The 22,902-nt window shown below is 40.2% G+C and overlaps 1 protein-coding gene across 2 annotated transcripts in view; it reads left to right on the top strand.

Annotated features, from left to right (window-relative positions):
- The window catches only part of TEX264 (testis expressed 264, ER-phagy receptor), a 189,196-nt gene extending 172,192 nt beyond the window's left edge, over positions 1 to 17,004 (top strand). For both annotated transcript variants that reach the window (XM_060765817.2, XM_060765815.2), the window contains one exon: positions 7,733 to 17,004. In XM_060765817.2, coding sequence (XP_060621800.2) covers positions 7,733 to 8,049 — 317 coding nt within the window. In that variant the 3' untranslated portion in view covers positions 8,050 to 17,004. The remainder of the gene's footprint in view (positions 1 to 7,732) is intronic.
- The last annotated feature ends 5,898 nt before the right edge of the window (positions 17,005 to 22,902 follow it).

The raw sequence follows: 22,902 nt of genomic DNA, 5'->3' as shown, positions 1-22,902 counted from the left end.
TGTAGTTTGCCACAAGAAGGACTCCAAAATTCCCAATACTAGCCATTAAAGGTGCTCAGGGCAATCATTACCCAACCTTAGTGATAGTTCAGTTTCAGTTGTCTCTCTTTTTGGGTGCTCAAAGTTTCTTCAGGTTGAGTATCATTTTTAACTGCCCTTGAAAGACCGTGCCTCTCACACTCAGCTGTCAAACACAGTACTCTGAATAACTGAAAAGAAAAACCTGAGATGCCCCTCACCAAGTAGACATAAAATATACCATGTGGTCTATGTTTTAAGTCAGATCATCCCAAACTTACCATCCAGCCATTTTCCCATGTGATGACAGATAGACAGACAGAAACCTAATTTTCTTAATATAAATAGTGCCCTCAAATACTGATAGTTTTCATATTGCATTCTGTTTCGTAACACATCATCCACACTATCAAATGTGATGTGAATTCAAAGACACAAAGTCTTCATTCCAAAGTATTTACCTTGTCAATCAAATTACTTGTGAATCCAGATGCCTAAGAACCAATTCAACATTGTTTAAAAAAAGATTCTGAAACAATTCCCCAGTCTCTCTATATAGTCAGCACTATCTGTACTGGTCACCCATTGTAGCCACTGGAGTTTTCAGTTTCTCTGATCTTTTGTATATCAATTTGCATGCTATTTTAATATAATAATAATAAAAACTTTATTTATAATTCTGCGCTCTCTCCCCGGTGGGAGTCAGGGTGAATTCCAAGATAAATTCAGTGCCTCAGTAAAACAAACAAGTACCAACAAGTACCAAATAAGCCTACATATGAAAACAACATTAGAACCTAACGTCAATAAATTAAATAAACATCATCAAACAAAAATATAATGACATAAAATCTGAACATAAAATATCCACAGTTATTTTACAGGGGAAAGCTACAGTTCACAAAGCTATTTGGGCTGATTGTGTGGCCAGTGATGGTAGCTGAGCTAACTTAGAATGACAGAGCCCAAATCCAGTAATTATTCTAAACCAGAGGGTTTTGCTAGAATCTCAAAGGCGGGCTATGGGGAATTCCATCTAAAATCTGTATGGAGCATTTCGATCACAATTAGCTAAGAGCATAGCTTCAGAGATGTACTTACAATCATAGAATAATAGAGTTGGAAGAGACCACATGGGCCATTTAGTCTAACCCTCTGCCATGCAGGAAAAGCACAATCAAAGTAACCCTGACAGATGGCCATCCAGCCTTTGTTTAAAAGCTTCTATTGACACCACCACACTCTGAGTCAGAGAGTTCCACTGCTGAACAGCTCTTACATTCAGGAAGTTCTTTTGACTTTCTTTAGAGGCCATTTCAAGTTGTGCAAGCTGATTTGGCAGTTCTTCCTAATGCTCCAGTGGAATTTCCTTTCCTGTAATTTGTACCTATTACTCAGAGTCCTAGCTTCCAGGACAGAAGAAAACAAGTTTGCTCCCTCTTCCTTATGACATCCTTTCACATATAACAACAACAGAAGGGGCAAGGACCACTTTTTGCCACTTGCTCCAACAGGAAATCCTTCATTTTCAAAATGGCCTTGACTCACCAGGGAAATCAGCTGACTAAACTGGAGCCCCCGGTGGCACAGTGGGTTAAAGCACTGTGCCGACAGGACTGAAGACCGACAGGTCGCAGGTTCGAATCCGAGGAGAGGCGGATGAGCCCTCTCTATCAGCTCCAGCTCCTCATGCGGGGACATGAGAGAAGCCTCCTACAAGGATGATAAAACATCAAAAATCATCCGGGCATCCCCTGGGCAACGTCCTTGCAGAGGGCCAATTCTCTCACAACAGGAGCGATTGCTCCTGACACGACAAAAGAAAAAAGAAAAAAAAAAAGCTGACTAAACTGAGACTATTTCAAGAATGACTTTGGAGTACCACCTTTCGGTTGGATGGGAAGTGACCCAACGTGTGATTACAACCTACTTATCTCATAAAAAATTAGAACAAATTAACTGTAGCTTTGTTGCCTCAGAAAAAAATAGTGAAAGCATGCAAATTGTTATGCTGTTTTGCATATCTTTTGCTCCAGGCTGCCATCATATAATAAAGACATCTAGCTCTGAGACAAAATTCTAGTGACCATGCATAAAATGAAGTCTTGGGCTTGCAGGCAGGCAGAAAACTACTAAAATCACATTGGGAATATGGGGAGTGAACATATTTGGCAGAACATTTCTCATTCCATCTTTTCTAAATGCTGGGAAAATAGACCCAACACTGTAGAAATGAATAATTGAATATGTAACAAAATTCAGTTGGATAAAAATGTGTTCATTTGGTTTTACAGCTAACATTGAGTATATAAAAAACAAGCATTTGTACTTTACTCTCCGCAGGTTGTCTTATGTGAGACACAGGCCCTCCTGTTCAGCCATACAGAAACATGTAGAAGCTACATAAAAAGACTGGGCAGAGTGGGCATGAATGTGCTGGCTCTACCAGCTTACCATCTCTGCTTTTTTGCCCTCCATGTTTACAAGAAAACAGTGTTCCAATTCATATAGAGGTTTTAAGTGGATATAGGCAATGTTCCCCTTCTAGTAACTCTCTACATGGGAAGAACAACAATCATGGGGAAGGGTGAGAACAGTAGTAAGTTTATTTCGATACACTTTCCTTGCACATAAGCTATTTTAAAGCCTGGAAAGTACTAAAGGAAGCAGCCCAATCAACTCAGCCCAGGGACTAAGACACTGTGGGTTGAACTTGGGATGTTACGCAGAAGGATGTATGCTGACACTGAATTGTGGTCGCTCCCCTCTATCAAGTGGCTGCTGTGCTAAAAGGAGTCTTTTAGCATAGTAGACATTGAATAGCATGTGTGCCAGCTTTTCTGTTTTAAAAAAAGATGTGCTGGGACTTCCCTTCTGTGCTTTGCCCTTGTCTGACCCCACAAATTCCGGTAGGAAAGGAGCAAAGCTGGAGATGATTTATGGCAGGGCTCTTGCAGTGCTTGCTCATTCTCAGGTGCTTTGCAGAATTCAGCTAGCCGCTCTGTCACCAAGGATGCTTGCACTTAAAGAGCTGTAGTGAAAGGAGAGGGCAACTTCTCGGCAAACCTTTAATGTCCCCTTTGGACTTTGATTTGGGCCTCTTGATGTAGAAAAAAAAGAAAGAAAGCTTCTGGCACACCATGTTCCCAAAATACAAACTTTGCTCTTCTTCATGCGTCACTCGTGATTGGGGACAGAACTGCTGGAGGGGGGCTGGCTGGCCGACTTTAGTATACTGTCTTTGTGGAAGTGCAGGGAACTGGACCTAATGTCCAAAATGCATCAGAACAATACATTGGACCTCCTTTGCAAACACTTAAGTCTCCAGGCGAGTTATTTGCTCTCTGAGAGTAAAGAGGCTTTTATTTGCAAACCAAAAGAAAATGATTGGAGAAGCAATGAAGTGTAGCCCAGAAATACTAATATTTGCAAATATCTCAATCATCTTCTGCAACTTTATGTTAAAGATTGGAAGAAAATCTATTACTTGATGATGGGGAGTTTGTAATCAAATATTTTTTAAGACTTTAAAAACGAGCTTTACTTTTTTCAAATATCTTTATTTATTATATCATAATTCAATACATTTGTTATACATCATTTGTTTTATAGCAGACACAAAATATTCAATAATACATAATACAATCTACCATTCATTAACTTTTAGCATCTGTTATTTTATGCTTATACATAATTTCTATTCCTCACCACCGTGCTCCCCTCCTCCCAAGCCACTGCTTTTATATATCATCTGAGGTTTCCAAACTTTTTATGTTGGTGACATCTTTTTTAGACATGCATCCTTTTGCAACAGGGTAATTCAGTTTTACTTGCAAACAATATAGATATAATCTATAGCTATATTGTTTGCCTAGCTTATCTGTCCAAATGTATCTCCTCCTATGAACCACCTTGGAGATGAAGATTGTCTGGGGAGGCCCTGCTTTCCGTCCCGCTCCCTTAACAGGCACGGCTGGTGGGCCCGAGAGACAGGGCCTTTTCAGTGGTGGCCTCTTGGCTGTGGAACTCCCTCTCCAGTGATATTAAAGTGGCTCCCTCCCTTCTGGCCTTCAGTTGGAAAGTGAAAACCTCGCTCTGGAGTCAAGCCTTTGGAGATTAACTACAGTGCAAATAATAGCTATGGAATTATGATTGGGGATGGCATGATTTTTAATAGTGACTAGCAGTCCCCTGCCATGCGTTGCTGTGGCCCAGTCAGGTGATATGGAAAATAAAGTAATGAGAAAGTGTTGGTTTCTAATATATGTAATTTTTTTGTTCTTGTGGGTAAACAGTGTTTCTTGTTGTTTCTTTGTCAGTGTTGATGTAGAGATTGTCTAGTTTGCCTACTCTGGAACATGCAACATATAATTGTCCTTCTTTAGGGGTCCATTTCAAATCTATGATACTATACATGTCATATACATGTGTGTGTGTGTGTGTGTGTGTGTGTGAGTGAGTCATATATATCTATCTTTATCTATGGCTGGATGGCTCTTTGTCAGGAGGGCTTTGATTATGTTTTCTTGCCCCGGTGAAGGGAGTTGGACTTGATGGCCTTAAGGCAGCATTTCTCAACCTGGGGATCGGGACCCCTGGGTATCCAAGGGTGCTTTGGTTGTGTCTTTCCTGCCGGCTGAAGCAGGGAGGACCAGATGCCTTTTGAGGGTCTCTTTCAGTGAAGTCTCCTTCTCTGGAGGTTTTTGAATAGTCTCTATGGCTGTAGGAAGGGCTTTGAATGTGTCTTCATGCCTGGCTGAAGAGGGTTGGGCTGAATGCCCTTGAGAGTCTCTTCTAATCCTGTGCCCCTCTGCTGAACTCCTACTCACCCCCATTCTCCTCCACTTTTTCCATCTTCTTTCCCCTCCCTCCCCTGCTGTGGCTGGAGCTGCTGTTGGAGATGTTGCCATCAGGGATGAGGTGAAGGGCTGAGGACAACAAGGAGGAGGAGGATGATGGGGCCTTGAGCTTGTGCTCAGGGCTGCCTGAGTAGTGGCTGCCCCTGTTTCACCTCCTGCTGCTACCGCCACCTCTTCCTCCTCCTTTTTTCCACTGGGGTGGCCAAAATGCTTCCTCCACGTGGCTGCCAGGCAGCTTTTGTTTGTGGGGGTGGGGAAGGGCAGCATTTTTAATGTGACACACTTGTGGGGTGCAGGAACCACGCTAGTGTGTCACAACACACAGTTTAGAAAACTCTGATTCAAAATGTATTTATATTGTGTAATGTATATAATGACATTCTTGTAATTTTATATGGCCTGCTAAGCTTTCAATGCCAAAGAAGCATAGTTACCTTTATACGGTCTTACAATTACCAACTACCCTTTGAAGGCAACCATAAGGCTACTTTGGCCCTCGGTGAAAATGTGTTTGAACAACCCTCTTGTAAATCCTCTCATCTTAGCGAGATCTTGAAAAATATTTCCTCTGAGCACTTGCTCAAATCATTGTTGTCAGAGGGATAGTTTCATTCTAGTGAAATACTCTTGTCTCTCCCCTTTCTTTCTGATTTATTCTGGAAAAAAACTTCAGTGCTGCCAAGCTTCCATGTGAAATCTGTCAAGATCCTTTTAACAACAGGAACCAAAAAAAAAAACCAGAGACATCTACCTTTTGTAGAAGATTAGAACAATTCTGAAATTTCAGCAAGCAAGCACTAAAATATGTATGCATGGGGATACATGGGAATATGTTCATGTCCCTGCTGAGTGAGATTGTGGCAGAAAATTTATGCAATACAAGTAGAAATTGCTTGCATTGTATAAGCATAGATGCATTCTCGGCTGCCCTGGAAATCCTTCCAACTATAACCCATAGGTCAATGAAGTGTGTAAAGGGAGAAATTTCATTGACACCCTTTGTTCATTAATATGTCTACCCTAATTTGTTTCTTGCTGGGCTACAGACTGCTAGTGTAAAATCAGAACTGCATCATTTTTTTAAATTTCTGGTTTAAAAATTTAATAGTAAGCAAATGTGGGTTATATGTCCCCCAATTTTTAGTTGTGTAACTAAGAGAGAAGCTTGTTTCCTTTCTCCCCCTCTCTTCCTGATTCCTGTTTAGTTACCTGCCAAATGTTGTAGTATGGAATGGAGGAAGGAAATAATTGGAAAGTACAAATTGTTAGTATCATTTTTTTTAAAAAAATAATACTTCTGTTCCAACTTTTGATTCCATTTGAGGGACACTTTAAAAAGAGATAGAATTGTGAAAGAGGAACAAAGCATAGCTTAGGGAAAAATGTCCAGTAGAGGGCAATCAGAATGCACTTTGCTCACATCAACATTCCCTCTAAAGCTGTAGCCGTTTGGGTAGCTAAGAAAGGGAAATGGAAGAGCATTTCGGGCTAAAGCACAATCTCCAGTATTTCTTGACAAAGGGAGGTTGTAATATTTTGTAAGTTCATTGCCTGTACAAATAAATATAACTGTCGTGTGGCTGAAAGAATACATGCTTTGCACAGAAACGTTCCCAGGTTCAGTCTTTGCTCTCTTTGCATCTCTAAAAAGCTTATGAAGAATCCTGCCTGAAATATTCTTGAAGAGACAGTACAAGTCAGTACTGTCAAAATTGAGCTAAAGATATACCTTTGTATAAGCCAGGATCTGTGTTTCTGTATTCAGAAAATTTGATTGAGCAGGGTTATTTGGTCCTGAAAGGCTTAGGCATAAGTCTAATTTAATATAGAGAAGGGTGTTCACTGAATGCATTAGAGACCACCCTTTCATATGAACATCTCTGCCAAATGGGGGACAAAGGTGGTCCAGGGAAATGTACGTTCTATAAACATGGGATAGAAAGTTTAATATCAATTTATTATCAGGGCAGAATTGGAACAACATTGATTTTGAGCAATGTTTCTCAAACTTTGGTCTTCTAGGTGTTTCAGACTTTAGTTCCCAAAATCCCTGATCATTGGCTAAGATAGCTGGGGCATGTAAAGTCCAAATCACAGGGAGAATTAAAGTTTCTTAATCATTGAGTCTGAGCAATATTTGTTTTGATATTACTTAAGTTATATTTTGTTTTTAATTCATCTTGCTTTGTATAACAGTTTCTTTTTTTGCCATGTTTGTGGTGGCCAGATTTGGGGGAATATTGAGTTTCTTGGCAGCCCAGCATCTAGCCCTAGAAGAAGAACATGTTTTTGCTTTGTCATCTTAAATGGAATTAGTATGGCAGGATGATGGTTTTAGGTCAAATATAGGTTTGTTATATAGTTACTCATATATTACTATAGGTGATCACTCATGGCCAAGTATGATTGTCTTCCAAGGGTAGAGTCCTGCCTTGGATCCATAAATGACTGTGAAGACCTATTTTATTGTACCTATATATGTGAGTGTGCATGTGTGTGTATTGTACGTATAAGGACCCTCAAACCCCAATAGTCTGAAATCAGTAAGATTTGTCATATGAATCCATTGTAGAGTCAGTTATTGTTTTACCTAATGCTTGAATCTTTTTTCTTTTTCTTTCTTCTTTTTTTGTGGAGTGGGATTTTGTCATTTCTCCCATTTTCTAATAAGGACTGAAAAATCTGGTATTTTTATTGTATTAGAAAATTACGAGACTTCTTGGATTTCTGTTTTAATAAATTTTGTATCAATGGGAGACCTTTAAGTATGTTCAATTAAATGTAATGGTCGCAATGTGTTGTGGATACCTCTATCTTTGCCCAGTGCTAATTGTCTATTTTTGTTTCTTCACAAGGAGCCGACACTTTGAGTGAGACCAGCTCTATCAGCATGGAAGCCACAACCGACAGTAGAGAGACTTCAGTGGCCACCTCGGTGTTGTCCCCGTACATGTCTGGCCATGGCCGTGAAGAAATAGACAATCGGAGTGAGCATAGTTACAGTGAATCTGGAGCCAGTGGCTCCTCCTTTGAGGAACTGGACTTGGAAGGCAATGGTGAAGGAGCAGAAGGTTTGTCTTCTGACCTTGGCTCTGCTGAGGACCAGGACGTCACTAAGGGCAAGTGGACCAAGGAGTCTATTGCCCTAGAAAAAGAAAAGGACGAAGAATAAAGCCATCTTTTGACTCATGTATCTTAGGGATTGGAAAGAGAAAGTGATCATCTCTCTTATTTTCTGTCCAGTCAAAAGATTTTGTTCACTGATTCATATTGGGACCGATCCTACTTTTTGTCTACAGCCAGATATTTTGAGGTATGATAAAGGAAGAGAGATGACATCTGAGGCAACTATGTCTGGTTGCCACTATCCTCTATCCGGGTTTAAGGGTGTGTGTATGTGTGTGTGTGTGTATATATACACACACACATACACACACACATGCAGTAACAGGAAACTGAGAGTGGAATGGCATGGAATGGTGGTGGGGATCTCTTCTATTGAACAGTATATTGTATTGAACATAGTGAGTGAAAGAGAGAGTGAGAGTAAATGTGTGACCATGCAAGGAGCACTATAGATAGACTGGTACAATACATTTGTGTACAAATTCTTTCCTCTTCTCTCTCTTATCCCATACGTCTCATACTTGCTCCCTTTTTTATAACTTGCACACATTGACTGGCATTACATTCATTAATATCAAAGAGAAGTAATTATATTTGGCAGTGGAAAAATGTAGTGCAAACCATTAATCCTTAAACTGACATCTGCGCTTTCCTAATCAGTTATACAATTAAGTTTCCCTTTGAAATCTGACGGTTTGCAAGCAGAACGACTGCAACACCAACCACTTGCCTCTGTTGCCTTTCCTATTATTCCTTACTTCATCCTGCAATCACCTTCACTTTCCCTCTTTTGGATTGAATGTTCATGGAATAAACCAAGTTCATTGTAGTTTTAGTAATTGTACATTTTCACATTTGTTAGTCTATCTCTGGAAACTGAGCTTGAGATGTTTCCAGGTTATCTTTTGATGTAAAAGAGTCCATTTGAAAGAAATCAATACTGTTGACATTGATAATGTCATGTTCCTGTAATCTTGTCAAAAAGCGGTGGCGACTCAGCAATATTGTAGCATAATAGATACAGTAGCAATGATGCTACTAAGCCTGTCCAGTCCCGGGACCCAGAGATGGTATGGTGGTTAAATACATGTGAGCTTAACATATCCAGAATAGACCAGATAGGTATGATATATGAGTATAGTGGTAACGGAAATGGATTTCATATAGACAGAAATGATGTATATGACATATATGCACTATGTACATGTCTCTCTAATCATTGCACATGGATGTATTCTGAAGCTCCTTGCACAATGTTCCCTATCCTTCCCCTGCATGCCTGCTGCAAAGTGCAGGCTCCCCTAGCTGAGGGAAAGTGCCAAGTGCCCAAGAACAATTTGGCTGCAGGGATGTTGTAGGTTTTTTGGGCTATATGGCCATGGTCTAGAGGCATTCTCCCCTCAATTTGGCTGCAGCTGTACAAAAAAGAGGACCCATCTCTTTCCTAGATCTCCAGCATCCTTGCCACAGATCCAGTATACGTGACCTGGGAGAAAGGTAACTGCTTTTTGCTGCCAGCTACTAAAGAGGCAGCTCAGTGCTTCCTAAGGTCTCACACTCTTCATAGATTACTAAATGGCCAAAGCAGTGTGTATCTGTCCAGTTAGTTGCACTCCCTGCAGGGCTAAAGTGAGCAGGCAGTGGAAGAGCTCAGTGAAAAGGCTACATCCAAGTTCTGGAAGGTGAATGAGCTCCGACTTGCTAGAGAGGTAAAAAAATACTAAAAGCCAGGGAAGAGAGGAGGTGTCATGTCTGTAACAAAAGGAAGAACAAGGAAATTGTAGGACATACAAGTGGTGGCAAAATGTTAACACCTTCGTTGCCTCAGTCTTCTCCCAAAAGTTTAACAGTATTCAACTTGGGGAGGATGGACACAGTAGGGGAAATGCAGTGCAGAATAGGTAAAGAGGCAGTACATGAATATCTGGCTTAAGTAAGTGAATTCAGGTCTCCAGGGCCAGATGAACTCCATCCAAAGATATTAAAAGCAGTGGCAGAAGTCATTTCAGAACCACTGGCAATAATCTTTTGAGAATTCCTGGGGAACAAGAAAAGTTCCAGCAGACCAGAAGAAGGCAAATGTTGTCCCCATCTTCAAAATGACCAAAAAAAGAGAACCCAAACAGTCAGCTGGCATCAATGCCAGGAAAGGTTCTGGAGCAGAACATTAAAGTGGCAGTCTGTAAGCACTTACAAAGGAATGCTATACTCACAAAAAGTCAGTGTGGGTTTCTCAAAAAACAAGTCATGCCAGACTTATCTCTCAGTTTTGACAGAGCTACAAAATTGTAGATGAAGGGAATGCTATGGATTTAGCATATCTTGATTTCATTGATGCCTTCAACAAGGTTACTCATGACATTTTTACAAAGAAGCTAATAAAATATGGGCTAAACAATGCTATGCTTAGGTGCATTTGTAATTGTTTGAGCGACAGAACCCAAAAGGTGGTCACTAATGGTTTCTGGAAAGAAGTGACTAGTGGTCGTGACAGAGTTCTGTCCTGGGCCTAGTTCTATTCAACATCTTTCTTAATGACTTGGACCAATGCTTATCAAATTTGCAAATGACACCAAATTGGATAGCTAATACCCCAGATGACAGAATGAACATTCAAAATGACCTTAATAGATTAGAGAACAGTTCATTAATTTCAACAGGGAGAAATGCAGTACTACATTAAGACAATAAAAATAAAATGCACAGATATAGATTGGGTAACAGGGAAGGCAGCCAAAATAATCAAACGTTTGAAAGCAAAACCTTATGAGGATCAGCTGAGGGGACCTGGATATATTTCGCTTGGAGAAAAGAAGGCTGAGAGGGGACGTGATAACCATATGGAAATATTTGAAAGGATGTCACATTGAGGAGGGGATATGCATGTTTTCTGATGCTCTGGAGACAGGTACATGGAGCAAAGGATACAAACTGACAGTAACTTCCTGACAGTAAGAGCTGTTTCACAGTGGAATATGCTGCCTTGGTGTGTGGTGGAGTTTTAGAGGTTTTTAAGTAGAGGCTGGTTGGTCATCTGTCAGGGGTGGTTTGATTGCAATTCCTGCATGGCAAGGTGTTGGACGGGATGCCCCCTTTGGTCTCTTCCAACTCGATAATTCTATAATGTTACATAGGCCACTGAACCAGATTTCTCACTTCTGTGTCCCTAGTGAAGCTCTTCTACAAAAGAAATCAGTTGATAAGAATTATATCAAACCATTTAAATCATCTGAGCATCACTGTTTTGGCATTAGGCCATCATCAAGCCAGCAGAAAGAATATTTTGATACATGTCCAGTGGAATTTGAAGTAGTGAAACATTTTGGGCTTCCCAACCCTCCACACACACATATATACATTCTTGCTCCTTTTGCTTATATCCTCTCTGTAGAGGTCTTGATCAATGATTCACTCTATTTCTTAATGGATTAGGATCCATTCAGTGGGTAAAGAATTTCAATGTTCAGCCACCTTCAAATCTACTTTATTTCAGAACATTGACTCAGCTTGGAGGGAAATCAATGGGATGCTGTGTTTGAACATCCTCCATCAGTGTGTGTAGTCCACGAGACTACACTTCCTCAAGCAAACACCATTGATTCCTTACTTTCTTCTTTGAGCCCTTGTTGCTGTGCACTAAAAAGGTTAACTTTCTCCTTCAACTTCATGTTTTCTGATATTTTCAGATATCTGTATTCATGTTCCCTCAATTTGATTTGCCATAACATTCTCATTCTCTCTCTCTCCCTCTCCCCCCCCCCCCCTCAATATCTATCTATCTATATATGTATATAGATATATTTGGTGTCAGGAGCAACTTGAGAAACTGCAAGTTGCTTCTGGTGTGAGGGAATTGGCCATCTGCAAGGACGTTGCCAAGGGGACGCCCGGATGTTTTACTATCTCAAAGGGAGGCTTCTCTCATGTCCCTGCATGGGAATCTGGAACTGACAGATGGGAGTTCATCCTGCTCCCTGGATTCGAACAGCCAACCATTCAGTCAGCAGTCCTTCTGGCACAAGGGTTTAACCCATTGCACCACTGGGGGGGGGGGCTCATTCAAATGAGCAACTACACTTCAATAGGAGTACTCTTGAAATTAAAGAGCCAGTGGAAGGAGAATTTCAAATGCCCCACTTTTGTACAACAGTGGCTTTTTGTGTGAGTAGGGCTTCCTTACCACTATACACTGTCAGTTTGAAATAGGTCTTTGTGTGTGTGCACCTGTATGTAGAAATAGCTGCACATGTCTGTATTTTCCTTTGTGCATATGTAATTCCCTGTTCATTATGTGCACAGATCCATATACATAGATTTATGCACTTGTTTGCTTAGGCTTAAGGCCAAATTTATATGATGCCATGCTAAATATGGGTGGCAGTCAACCTAGTTTGGCCCCTATAGTCTTTCATTGTCTGTCTATATGTATACTAATATACCAAACATCCTAATTTCTAAACAGTGAAAGCATTAGAATAGAGGCAATAAAGGTAGAAGCAATGGGAGGCATATAGGTAGAATAGTAGCATGATTTCCCCAAGATTTAATTTGACAGATAACAAAAATAATTTCTCTCACTTGTAATAGACTTCTTAGGAGTTTTGTTTGTTTGTCTTTACAGAAAGCTGGAGGGAATATATCTCTAAATTTCACAGTAGCTGCTTGTTTGTAAATTCTGTGGCAATGAAGGCAACGGTCTTGGTATCAAATACCTATCCAAAGATTATATACGTGACATGTGTGTACGTGCTTTTGCTTGCCTCTCATTGTATACAAACATGTATGCAGGCACTGTACATACCCATGTTTGTTGTCATGTAAGGATATTCACACATTTACCCAAATGAATGAAGCATATTTTGTAGACTACAATTATACAGGCACCACAAAGCAGGCATAAGGTGTAGTACCCTATCTAAATAGTATCATCTCATGACTCATAAGAGGGATGGCTCCCACATGCAAATTGTGTATACTTGGATAAATCCTTCAAAGAAATATCTGTCCCACATTTGAAAAGCTTTGATGTGAGGGAGATAACTAGCCTGGTAGTATTACCCTAGCATTTTTCTGGGTGTATTCACTTTCTACATGCTGGGATATTTTGACAAGAAGGAAGTTTTTTGACAAACAATCCCCCGTGTGCATTTTGATCTGCTCTGCTTGTGTGGAAATACAGCCTGCTTCCCAGCCTGAATGGTTTGGAGGCTGAAATAAGAAGCATTTTGGGAAGGGGGGTTGTTCTCTTGCTGACAGAATATAAGCTCTACTTAGGCATCTCTAAACATGGACACACATTACTGTAGTATTTCTCACCCTTTTTCATGATTCTTCTCTTTTAAGATTTAGGCTGAAAAAATGTTTGATTTAGGTTGCTTCTACACAGGATTGGTTAGCCAGGTCTAAATCTGCACTCAGAACAGCCCCAGATTCAGCACTTACTGCAGTGTTTCTCAACCTGTGGGTCCCTAGGTGTTTTGGCCTACAACTCCTAGAAATCCCAGCCAGTTTATCAGCTGTTAGGATTTCTGGGAGACGAAGGGCAAAACATTGGGAGACCCACAGGTTAAGAACCACTGACTTGCTGCATCTACCCATCTGGTCTGTGCTCTGCCTTTGCTCCTGGCCAACCATGGGGCCATCACCAGCACCTCTGTCTGCATGATCAGTAAGAAATGGGAAAGGGGGTGAATGCACCTCCATAGTCGGGTAGGAGTACGAATGGTGATACTGATATAGTCTATCTCTTTCTCCTGCTCTGATCAGCACAGGGAAAGGGTGATGATGGCAGTGTATTCTACCCCCCCCCAAACCCTCCCCCCCCACACACACATTTTGCTTAAAGCAGAGCAAAATTGAACTGTAGCACCATATATATATATCCCTACCATATTCAGTACAAGCCACTGTGCCAGAGACTGCCAGAGATCCATTCATGCTGAGTGATGTTTGGGGCCAGTGTAGACAGGCCCTGAGAGCTGGAAAAATACCAGTGTAGATAGAGTTGCTGTGAGTCCTTGGAGACATTTGTGTATAATATAGTAAGGTATAATGATGAGGAAAGCTACAGTGCACATTGTGACTGTCTTGAGATGAGAAGGTAGCCCTCACCAGACATGTGCAGGCAATAGTAGCAGTCTACAAATATTTACCCTGCCATAATTGTAACTATTTAATAAAAGTAGTGCAAATTTTTAAAATTGGCTGCTGAAAACATGGAATAATTATGCCTTCCAATCATTAGTGATTTAAATATTCCAGTTAAACATTCAAATTAATAAATAAAATGTCCTGTCTATAGTCTTGCTGACACAGACAATGAATAAGAGAACCCACCCATAAAAATGCTACCAAATGTGTTTACTGTGTGTGTTAGTATCCTCTTTGACAGATTTGCTTTGAGTAAAACAAGGTTGAGCATTGTGTGGCTCTCTCCCAGAAAGCACAACTCCTAGAAATCCTTGGTACTAACTATACCAGAGAGGACTGCTGGGGAGCCACACAGTTCCTACCTCAGACTTCTTTAAATCAATACCCATAAACCGCTCCAGAAGCAGCACTCAGACCTAGAATCCCCTTATTTGGAAACTCCCTCTTCTTTCCTCCAAGAGAATGTGGATCCTAAATGCATAGTGCAGCAACGGTTGTCAGTTTTTCAAATGGCAGCATTTTGTAAACAGAAAATATGAAATCTGAGCCCACTTTCATAAAAGACCTGGTGTTGTATGTAACAGTCCTTTGAGAGAAACCATAAAGGGATCTGCACAGTTCTTGCAGGGTAGGTGGGCCTAACCTGCCTAGGAATGTTTCCTGTATTGCTTCAGGCATTCTTTCTCATGGCCATCTTTTCCCCAAGAATTGAATTACCAGGAACATAACGGAGCCTGCTCTTATTAGGCAGCTGCCTGACAAACTGCTCTAAGATGCTCTGCTTGTTCAATGGCTGGCCTGGCGTCTTATGCTCTCTTGGTCTTTTGGCAATCGCTGTGATTATAGAGGGGCCAAGTGATGGAGTGATGAATAAAATTACCATCCATCTGTAGTGAGAACACATCAGAGCATCCCGAGAACGACAAATGTTTCATCTCTTCCATTCTAACCACAGCTGACACTGTTTGCTGCAACGCTAGTTACAAATGCTTTGGTAGCCTATACCTGGAGTAGAATACAGATCTCCACAATTGACATACATGGGCAGAGCTAAGTAATAATGATGATGATACTAGTAGTAATAATAATAATAATAATAATAATAATAATAATAATAATATAATATAATAATAAAACTTCATTTATACCCCACCACTATCTCCAATAGGGACTTGGGGTGTCTTACAAAGCACTCAGAGGTGCAAAACATGCAATATACAGAAAGTGCAAAGACAACAACACAAAGCAACAACTACCAGCCTAAACATCCCAAAACCTCCCTGATTAAGTAAAGGGGGCCTGCTCTTCTAACTTCATTTTAGAGTTGAAGCCATCCAGGTTTCTTAACATCTCACTTTAATAAGTCTCATGTCCATTGGTGTCATTGTCTAATTTTCATTAGCATCATCTTCTGTGTCATTACTAAGATTCTCACTCTGTTTTAAACAGTCTGTGGTATTTGATCGGAAGCCCACTGAAACTCACAAGAGCCTGTGATTAGTCACCATGAATTTTTAGTGTTGCATAAGAACAGTCTGGGAATCCAGAAATCTAAACAATGAATGGACAGTGCAGCAGATTTTTTAGGCAGTATAAAATGTAGCCCGCGGGCTTGTTTTCTTTGTTAGTGTCCATGAACTTGAAAGTTATGGCAGTGACGGTTTTGATTCCTTATAAATGGTGTTCCGAGCATTTTAAGATCTGTGGCTTTTGTTATGCTCCCCCTTTCTTTTCTTTTCTTTCTTTTCTTTTCTTTTCTTTTCTTTTCTTTCTTTCTTTCTTTTTTTTGCTTTGCTTTGCTTTCAATTTTTCATCTATCCGTGTGTCACAACACATTTTCAGCCACAAAAGCAAGGAAAATCATCCTTCAGAGGAAAAGAAAAGCAGAGCACTCCTTACATATCTCAGCTGGTCTCCCACACTGCTAGTATCAAATTTAAATCTAAATGGTATTGAGATTCATGACTACTATCACTCTTACATTCCATTCTATAGGATCTAAACTTCTATCTCCTATACTTGCTCTTTTCATACCTTCAATATTACATTTGAATGCATCCCCAGTGGCACAATAGGTTAAACCCTTGTGCCGGAAGGTCTGCGGTTTGAATCCATGGAGTGGGGTAAGCTCTCGTCTGTCAGTTCCAGTTTCCCATGCACAGACATGAGAGAAGCCTCCCACAGGATGGTAAAACATCTGGGAGTACCCTGGGCAACATCCTTGCAGACAGCCAATTCTCTCACACCAGAAGCGACTTGCAGTTTCTCAAGTCACTCCTGACATGAAAAAAAAAATTCATAGTACATAAAGGTCTTAAACATACAGGTGTTTAAAATCTCATGGATTACATATTGATTATTTGGAAATCATATCTTTGGTCTGTATTGGCTGGCCATTCTATAAAGCTCACATAGTAAACATTTTTACAGTTTATTCACAGAAAAATAATTTAAAGTTAATTTGAATATCTAAGAGATCACTTTGAAAGGTGAAAATGGTGGTTTGTGCGTGTGTGTTCGTGGTTTGTGAGTGTTCAGAAAGGATACTGTATTTGGATCTGAAATCTGCAAATTGTAATTGAGTGAGAGCCTGCCTTGAGGAGTGAAAAATAATGACAACAAAGTACTTGTTATTTGTTAAGATATTAGTAAAGCTGTTAGGGAAAAAATGCTTTTTAGTTTGGTCTTGAAATGAAAATTCATATTCTGTTATGTATTTAATCGATATTTTGGTATAATGTATAAGAAGTAAAGTGATCTATGTGCCAGACTGGTTTAGATATAGGTGTTTGGAATGGGATGGGGTGGGATGGAATTCTTCTTGAAATTAAATATGGCTTTCAAAAAGCAAGTTCTTTGCCTTCGATGTCTGTAAATTTTGTTACATCAGAACTCTTTATATGTAACTCTTGAAAAGCAGATCTTTGAAAATGTGTCACTGTGTTTTATATCAAGGATTTGCCTCTTAATCATGGGAAACGAGCGGAGCTTAAACCTCTTGCCATTTCAAGATGTATTCGCCAGAACAGAAGAAGAGCCCTCTTTCAGCATCCACTTTTCTCATTGGTCAGCAGCAGGCATTGTAGGAACCCCAGAACCAGGACATGAGTTCTCCGAAGATTAGTATTGAGAGGCACATGACTTGTAGTGCTGGAAACAACTTATAGACACCTGACGAGCAGTCACTGATACAGTCTTACTCCATGAGGCTGCTTTATCCTCATGAATAAGATCACTGTTTGGTCTGTATTGTTTTTGTCTATTCTGTTCTGTCCCAGACTCTTGAGATTAGTGATTCTCTCAATATCTTAAACCAGGAACTCTCAAACTTTTTCAGCTGCAGATCCCTTTTTGAAGTAAACATTTCTTGTGGAGCCCCAAGAAATGCTTATATATTTTATTATATATAGTGTATATATATTATCAGGCATGGGCAGACCAACATAAACTTAACAGTATTTCAGTGGAAGACACCAGGGACCATCCAGTCCAATTCCCTTCCGCCATCCAGGAAAAGCACATTCAAAGCACCCTCAACGGATGGCCACCCAGCCTTTGTAACAACAATATCAATAAATGCAGGAACCCCAGGAGATATCAAGTCCAAACCCCTTCTGCGATGCAGGAAAAGCACAATCAAAGCGCCCCCTAAGCACTGGGGGGGGGGGATAGGGTTTTGGAAGCAAGGAAGGCAAGAGGGAACGGATCTGGGAGGTGAGGAAGAAAGGCTTTTGGGGGCAAGGGAGGGGGGGAGGCTTTTGGCAGTGAGGGGATGAGCAAGAGGGAGGATGGAAAGCTTGGAGGGGGAGGAAAGCATGGAGCCCCTCAGTATGCTTTGTGGAGCCCCAAGGGCTATCTGGAGCACACTTTGAGAACTACTGTCATAGAATGATCACAGGTCACAACTTTATGACCTGTGATCATTTCACTCAAGATATTGAAGTGCAAACCTGGCCATTTATGTCTTATGGCTAAGTTATGGCATCTTCTTTTTCTGAAATCTGATAGGAATGTCTCAACTCACCCTCCCTTAATTTATTGATAAGTCCTGTAGACCAGTTGGGTGATAGTTTCCCACAAGTATGTTTACAATGGTAGAATGGGATGATAGTTTCCTATTAATACAATGTGGTGTGGTGCTTTGAGCACTGAATTCTGACTCAGGAGACCAAGGCCACAGAAATCCACCCTGGGCAAGTCACATTCAGCCTCACAAGAAGGCAAAGGTAACCCCTTGGAACAAATCTTGTCAAACAAGCCAAAACAAAACCCTCCAATAAGTCTGGCTTAGGGTCTCCATAAGTTAGAAATGACTTGAAGGCACACAACAACAACAACAACAATAACAACAGGTGTATGAAGTGATGTGTGGTCATACTGTGTTATTTAGAAATGTCCCAACACCCCTTCTTAGTTCCCTAGCAACAGTTAAAAATACATGAAAGTGGCATTTGTTGTTGTTTTTTTAAAAAAATCCTCCTCTCATTTAAAAGGATTTTTAATGTTATGCCTACCAAATAAATCTATTGTATATGTTATTGAGTACTGAGAGGAGTGTATAGTAACCTCCCACTGGAATAGTAGAATATACTACCTAATTTGAAGTAGGGGATAAAATTAATGAGGGGCAAAAGCTATCAAGTTATGCAACTTAGGACTAAAATAGCTGTGACATTATTTAATGTGCAGCTCTTTACTGCAGTATTTCATTAGAGGGCTTATCAAAGGTTCTTATAATTCTGTACAATACATTAAAACAAATCTTGGTGCTGGGAAATGTGTTGCAGCTTTTTTTTTCCAGCTTCCATGATACACAATTGCTGGAGCACTGCACACATAGTAACTGGATGAGCAAGTAGTCAGCAGTATCAGATACCAAACATAGTTGCAAAATTGCTGCCTCTATATCATCATCATTATCATTTCTACCCCGTATTTTTCCAAGTCCCAAACTCAAAGCTGCTTACAACATTTTTTTAAAAAACATTGTAAAACCTTGGTTATGCCAGGTACGTGGTGCTGTGATCTATACACTGACAAATATATTACTGAGGTTTGAATCCGTGCAGAAGAGAGATGTGACTTCCTTAGACCAACTAATTGGATTGTGGTAGATCGGGCGTGTGGGAGAAGTTCAGGATGTGCCTGACATTTTGTACCAAAAAGCTGGCTGCACTATTCTTCCTGTTCATAAAAAATACACAAGTATCCAGATAATCTTTTTCATACAGAACACACCGAATTGGCGTTAAAATCCCTAAATACTTCCCTAAATATTGAACTCCAGTTCCCTATAACTTATCCATGAACTATTCACAATCAAGGAAAAGTAGTGAAATAAATAGACTAGTTTATGAATAACACCAAAACATTAGTGTGGTGAAATCCCAAACCGATAAAAACATTTCTATGTACAGAAATGATGGAAGAACTCAGCAGCACCAATAACAGAGGAATGGATGACAGAAATGATGGATTTGGTCACGATGGACAAATTAACTTGTTCACTAAAAGAAGGGACATTGGGGGAGAAAAATTGAAAAACTACACTTTTTGTACAAGGAAGAGAAAGACTTGCCAATTTTGAGTTCTGAAGAATAATTTGAGTTGGGGGGGGGGGGGGAGGCAGTTCGATAAAGGAGTCAACATTGGGAAGCCAATGTTGGGTTGTTGTGAGTTTTCTGGGCTGTATGGCTATGTTCCAGAAGCATTCTCTCCTGATGTTTTGCCTGCATCTATGGCAGGAAACCACAGAGATTGTGAAGTCTTTGAAAACTAGGAAAATGGGGTTGATATATCTGTGGAATGTCCAGGGTGGGAGAAAGAACTCTTGTTTGTTTGAGGAAGGTGTGAATGTTTCAATTGGCCACATTGATTAGCATTTAATTGCCTAGCAGTTTCAAGGCCTGGCTTCTTACTGCTTGAGGGCAGCTGTGGACAAGTCTGCATAGGAGCCACCAAACATAATGCCTAAACATGAATCAAGGAACATGAAAGGCACTGCAGACTACTTCAACCAGAGAAGTCAGCCATAGCAGAGCACTTGATGAACCAACTTGGACACAGCATATTATTTGAGAACACAGAAATTCTGGACCACTGTCATGTCAGGCTACACGGAAAAGCCATTGAAATCCACAAGCATGTGGATAATTTCTACAGAAAGAAGGAAACCATGAAAATGAACAAAATCTGGCTACCCGTATCTTAAAGAAACCTCTAAAATCAGGACAGTAAATAAAGAACAACACGCAAAAACAGGGGAATTCAAGAAAAGAAACAATCAGGGCCAGTTAATCACCTCCCAACAAAGGATTCCCCCAGGCAGGAATCAGCCAGACCTTGAAACTACTAGGCCATTAAATACTAATCAAGGTGGACAATTGCTACATTCACACCTACCTCAAACAGACAAGAATTCTTTCTCCCACCCTGGACATTCCACCGATATATAAACTCCACTTGCCTTGTTTCCAACAGACCTCACAACCTCTGAGGATGCCTGCCATAGATGCAGGCAAAAGTAAGGAGAGAATGCTTCTGGAACATGGCTATACAGCCCAGAAAACTCACAACAACCCAGTGATTCTGGCCATGAAAGCCTTCAACGATAGAAGCTATGTTGTTTTCTTTTGGCCACGATAGATTGGAGGTAATCTACATTTTCTTTTTTTCCTTTCTTTTTTATAGACCTTTTTGTGTTTTTACTCATTCTTTCTTTTCTTGATTCACTTTTTTGACTTTTAATGTAACTTTTAAAAACCTTTTTAATAGTTATTTTTTAAACAGTTTTAAAAAATACCAACTTCCAGTAGAATGAACAACATAACAAATGACATGTGATTTTTGGAGCTAGCAACCATAAGACAGTACATCTTGGTTTCCTACTGAATTATCGTGAATGAAATATACATCTTATGTGCCACAGTAGAAGCAAAACCAAGTTTAATCATTATTTGTAATTATGTAACTAATTGAAAAGCAGAGACATCACACTGGCAACGAAGATCCCATAGTTATAGCAGTGGTATTCCCCGTAGTAACCTATGGATGTGAGAGCTGAACCATAAGGAAGGCTGAGCAAAGGAAAATAGACACTTTTGAACTGTGGTGCTGGAGGAAAATTCTGAGAGTGCCTTGGACTGCGAGAAGATCCAACCAGTCCATACTTCAGAAAATAGAGCCCAATTGCTCACTGGGTGAAAGGATATTAGAGGCAAAGATGAATTACTTTGTTCACATAATGAGAAGACAATGATGCTGGGGAAAATGGAAGGAAAAAGGAAGAGGGGGCAACCAAGGGCAAGATGGATGGATGGCATCCTTGAAGTGACTGGACTGACCTTGAAGGAACTGGGGGTGTTGACGGCCGACAGGGAGCTCTGGCGTGGGCTGGTCCATGAGGTCACGAAGAGTCAGAAGTGACTTAATGAATAAATAACATGGAACTAAATGGTTAAACACAAAACCCAGGGGTATGCTAAAGTCATATATGGTACCATTGCATTTAGAATAATGTGTATGATTTTACCACTGCAACTTAAAAAGAATATTTAATTATACAACTATAAAGAGCCATTATAATGATCAAAGTAGCACTTTCCAAGTGAGGGTTAAGTGGTGTGGGCTGGTGTTCGTTTTGAGGGAAAATGACTGAGGAGGCATTAAAAAAACCTTTATAAAACGGGAGAGTGTGGATTGAGAGGTTTCCCCTTCCTCACACGCCTCCTGCCCCACCACTTCTTCCCTTCTTCATTTCCTGGGAATGAAGTACCTCTATTATAAAGAAACAAAATAAATGGAAAAATAAAGCTGTGAATATAAATGGAGGTGTACCCATAGGATTTATGGCCTGGGTATTTTCATTAGTCAGGAAGTGAAATAATGGACCTTGGTTTCCTGGGAGGGGTGGGGAGAATACAACACAGAAACATGAAAACACTACAAAAGAAAAGAAACGACATCCCACCAGTGTAAAGCAGGCAAACTTTGCCCATCAAGAGCCAACTGCAATGATGCCCCCATGCAAAGCAGATATGAAGACAACCATTCCATTTTACCCAAGGACACAGCTATAACATCCACAAAATGACAGCTACTACCAGAATTGCTTTGTGGTATTTTCTGTGGAGCAGTATAAACAGGCTCAGAAGAGAATTGAATCCGCATCGGGCAAACTGTTTTACATCCAGAGTGCAGAAAACAATAGTGAAACCTGACAGCAGCAACAGTCTGTGGTACAGTTTATAACAGGCATGGGCAAACTTTAGCCCTCCAGTGTTTTGGACTTCAGGCCCCATCCTTTTCCCCCTCAGCCGCTAAAGCATATTAAGCCGCTTATTAATATCTTCAATGGAAGATATTATTTTTAAAAACTACTCTGTGACAAAAGGAGCTTGTCCCTTCATCTCCTGTCCAGGACAAAAAAGGCATAGGAGGCACCGTTTTTTTACCAGAGGGTTATCTGTTCAGTTCATTTGAGCCATTGAAGAAGGTGGATATCTGAAAAGTGGAAATCAGTGGAATGGTGATCTATTTAACAATCTTTCTAAAGTCAACCAAGGGACTCGTTTTGTTTAATTTATTGATGTTGGGTTCTAATGTTATTTTCATATGTAGGGTTATGTTGGATTACTCATTAATGTTTGTTTGTTTTATTGAGAAATTGCATGTTTGCGTTTTTGTATGTAGGAATCCATCCTGAGTCCCCTGGAGAGATAGGGCAGAATATAAATAAAGCATTATTATT

This window comes from Anolis sagrei, chromosome 2, assembly GCF_037176765.1.
Source record: "Anolis sagrei isolate rAnoSag1 chromosome 2, rAnoSag1.mat, whole genome shotgun sequence".
NCBI classification, from domain to species: Eukaryota; Metazoa; Chordata; class Lepidosauria; order Squamata; family Dactyloidae; genus Anolis; species Anolis sagrei.
This window is presented reverse-complemented; position numbering and strand designations above follow the sequence as displayed.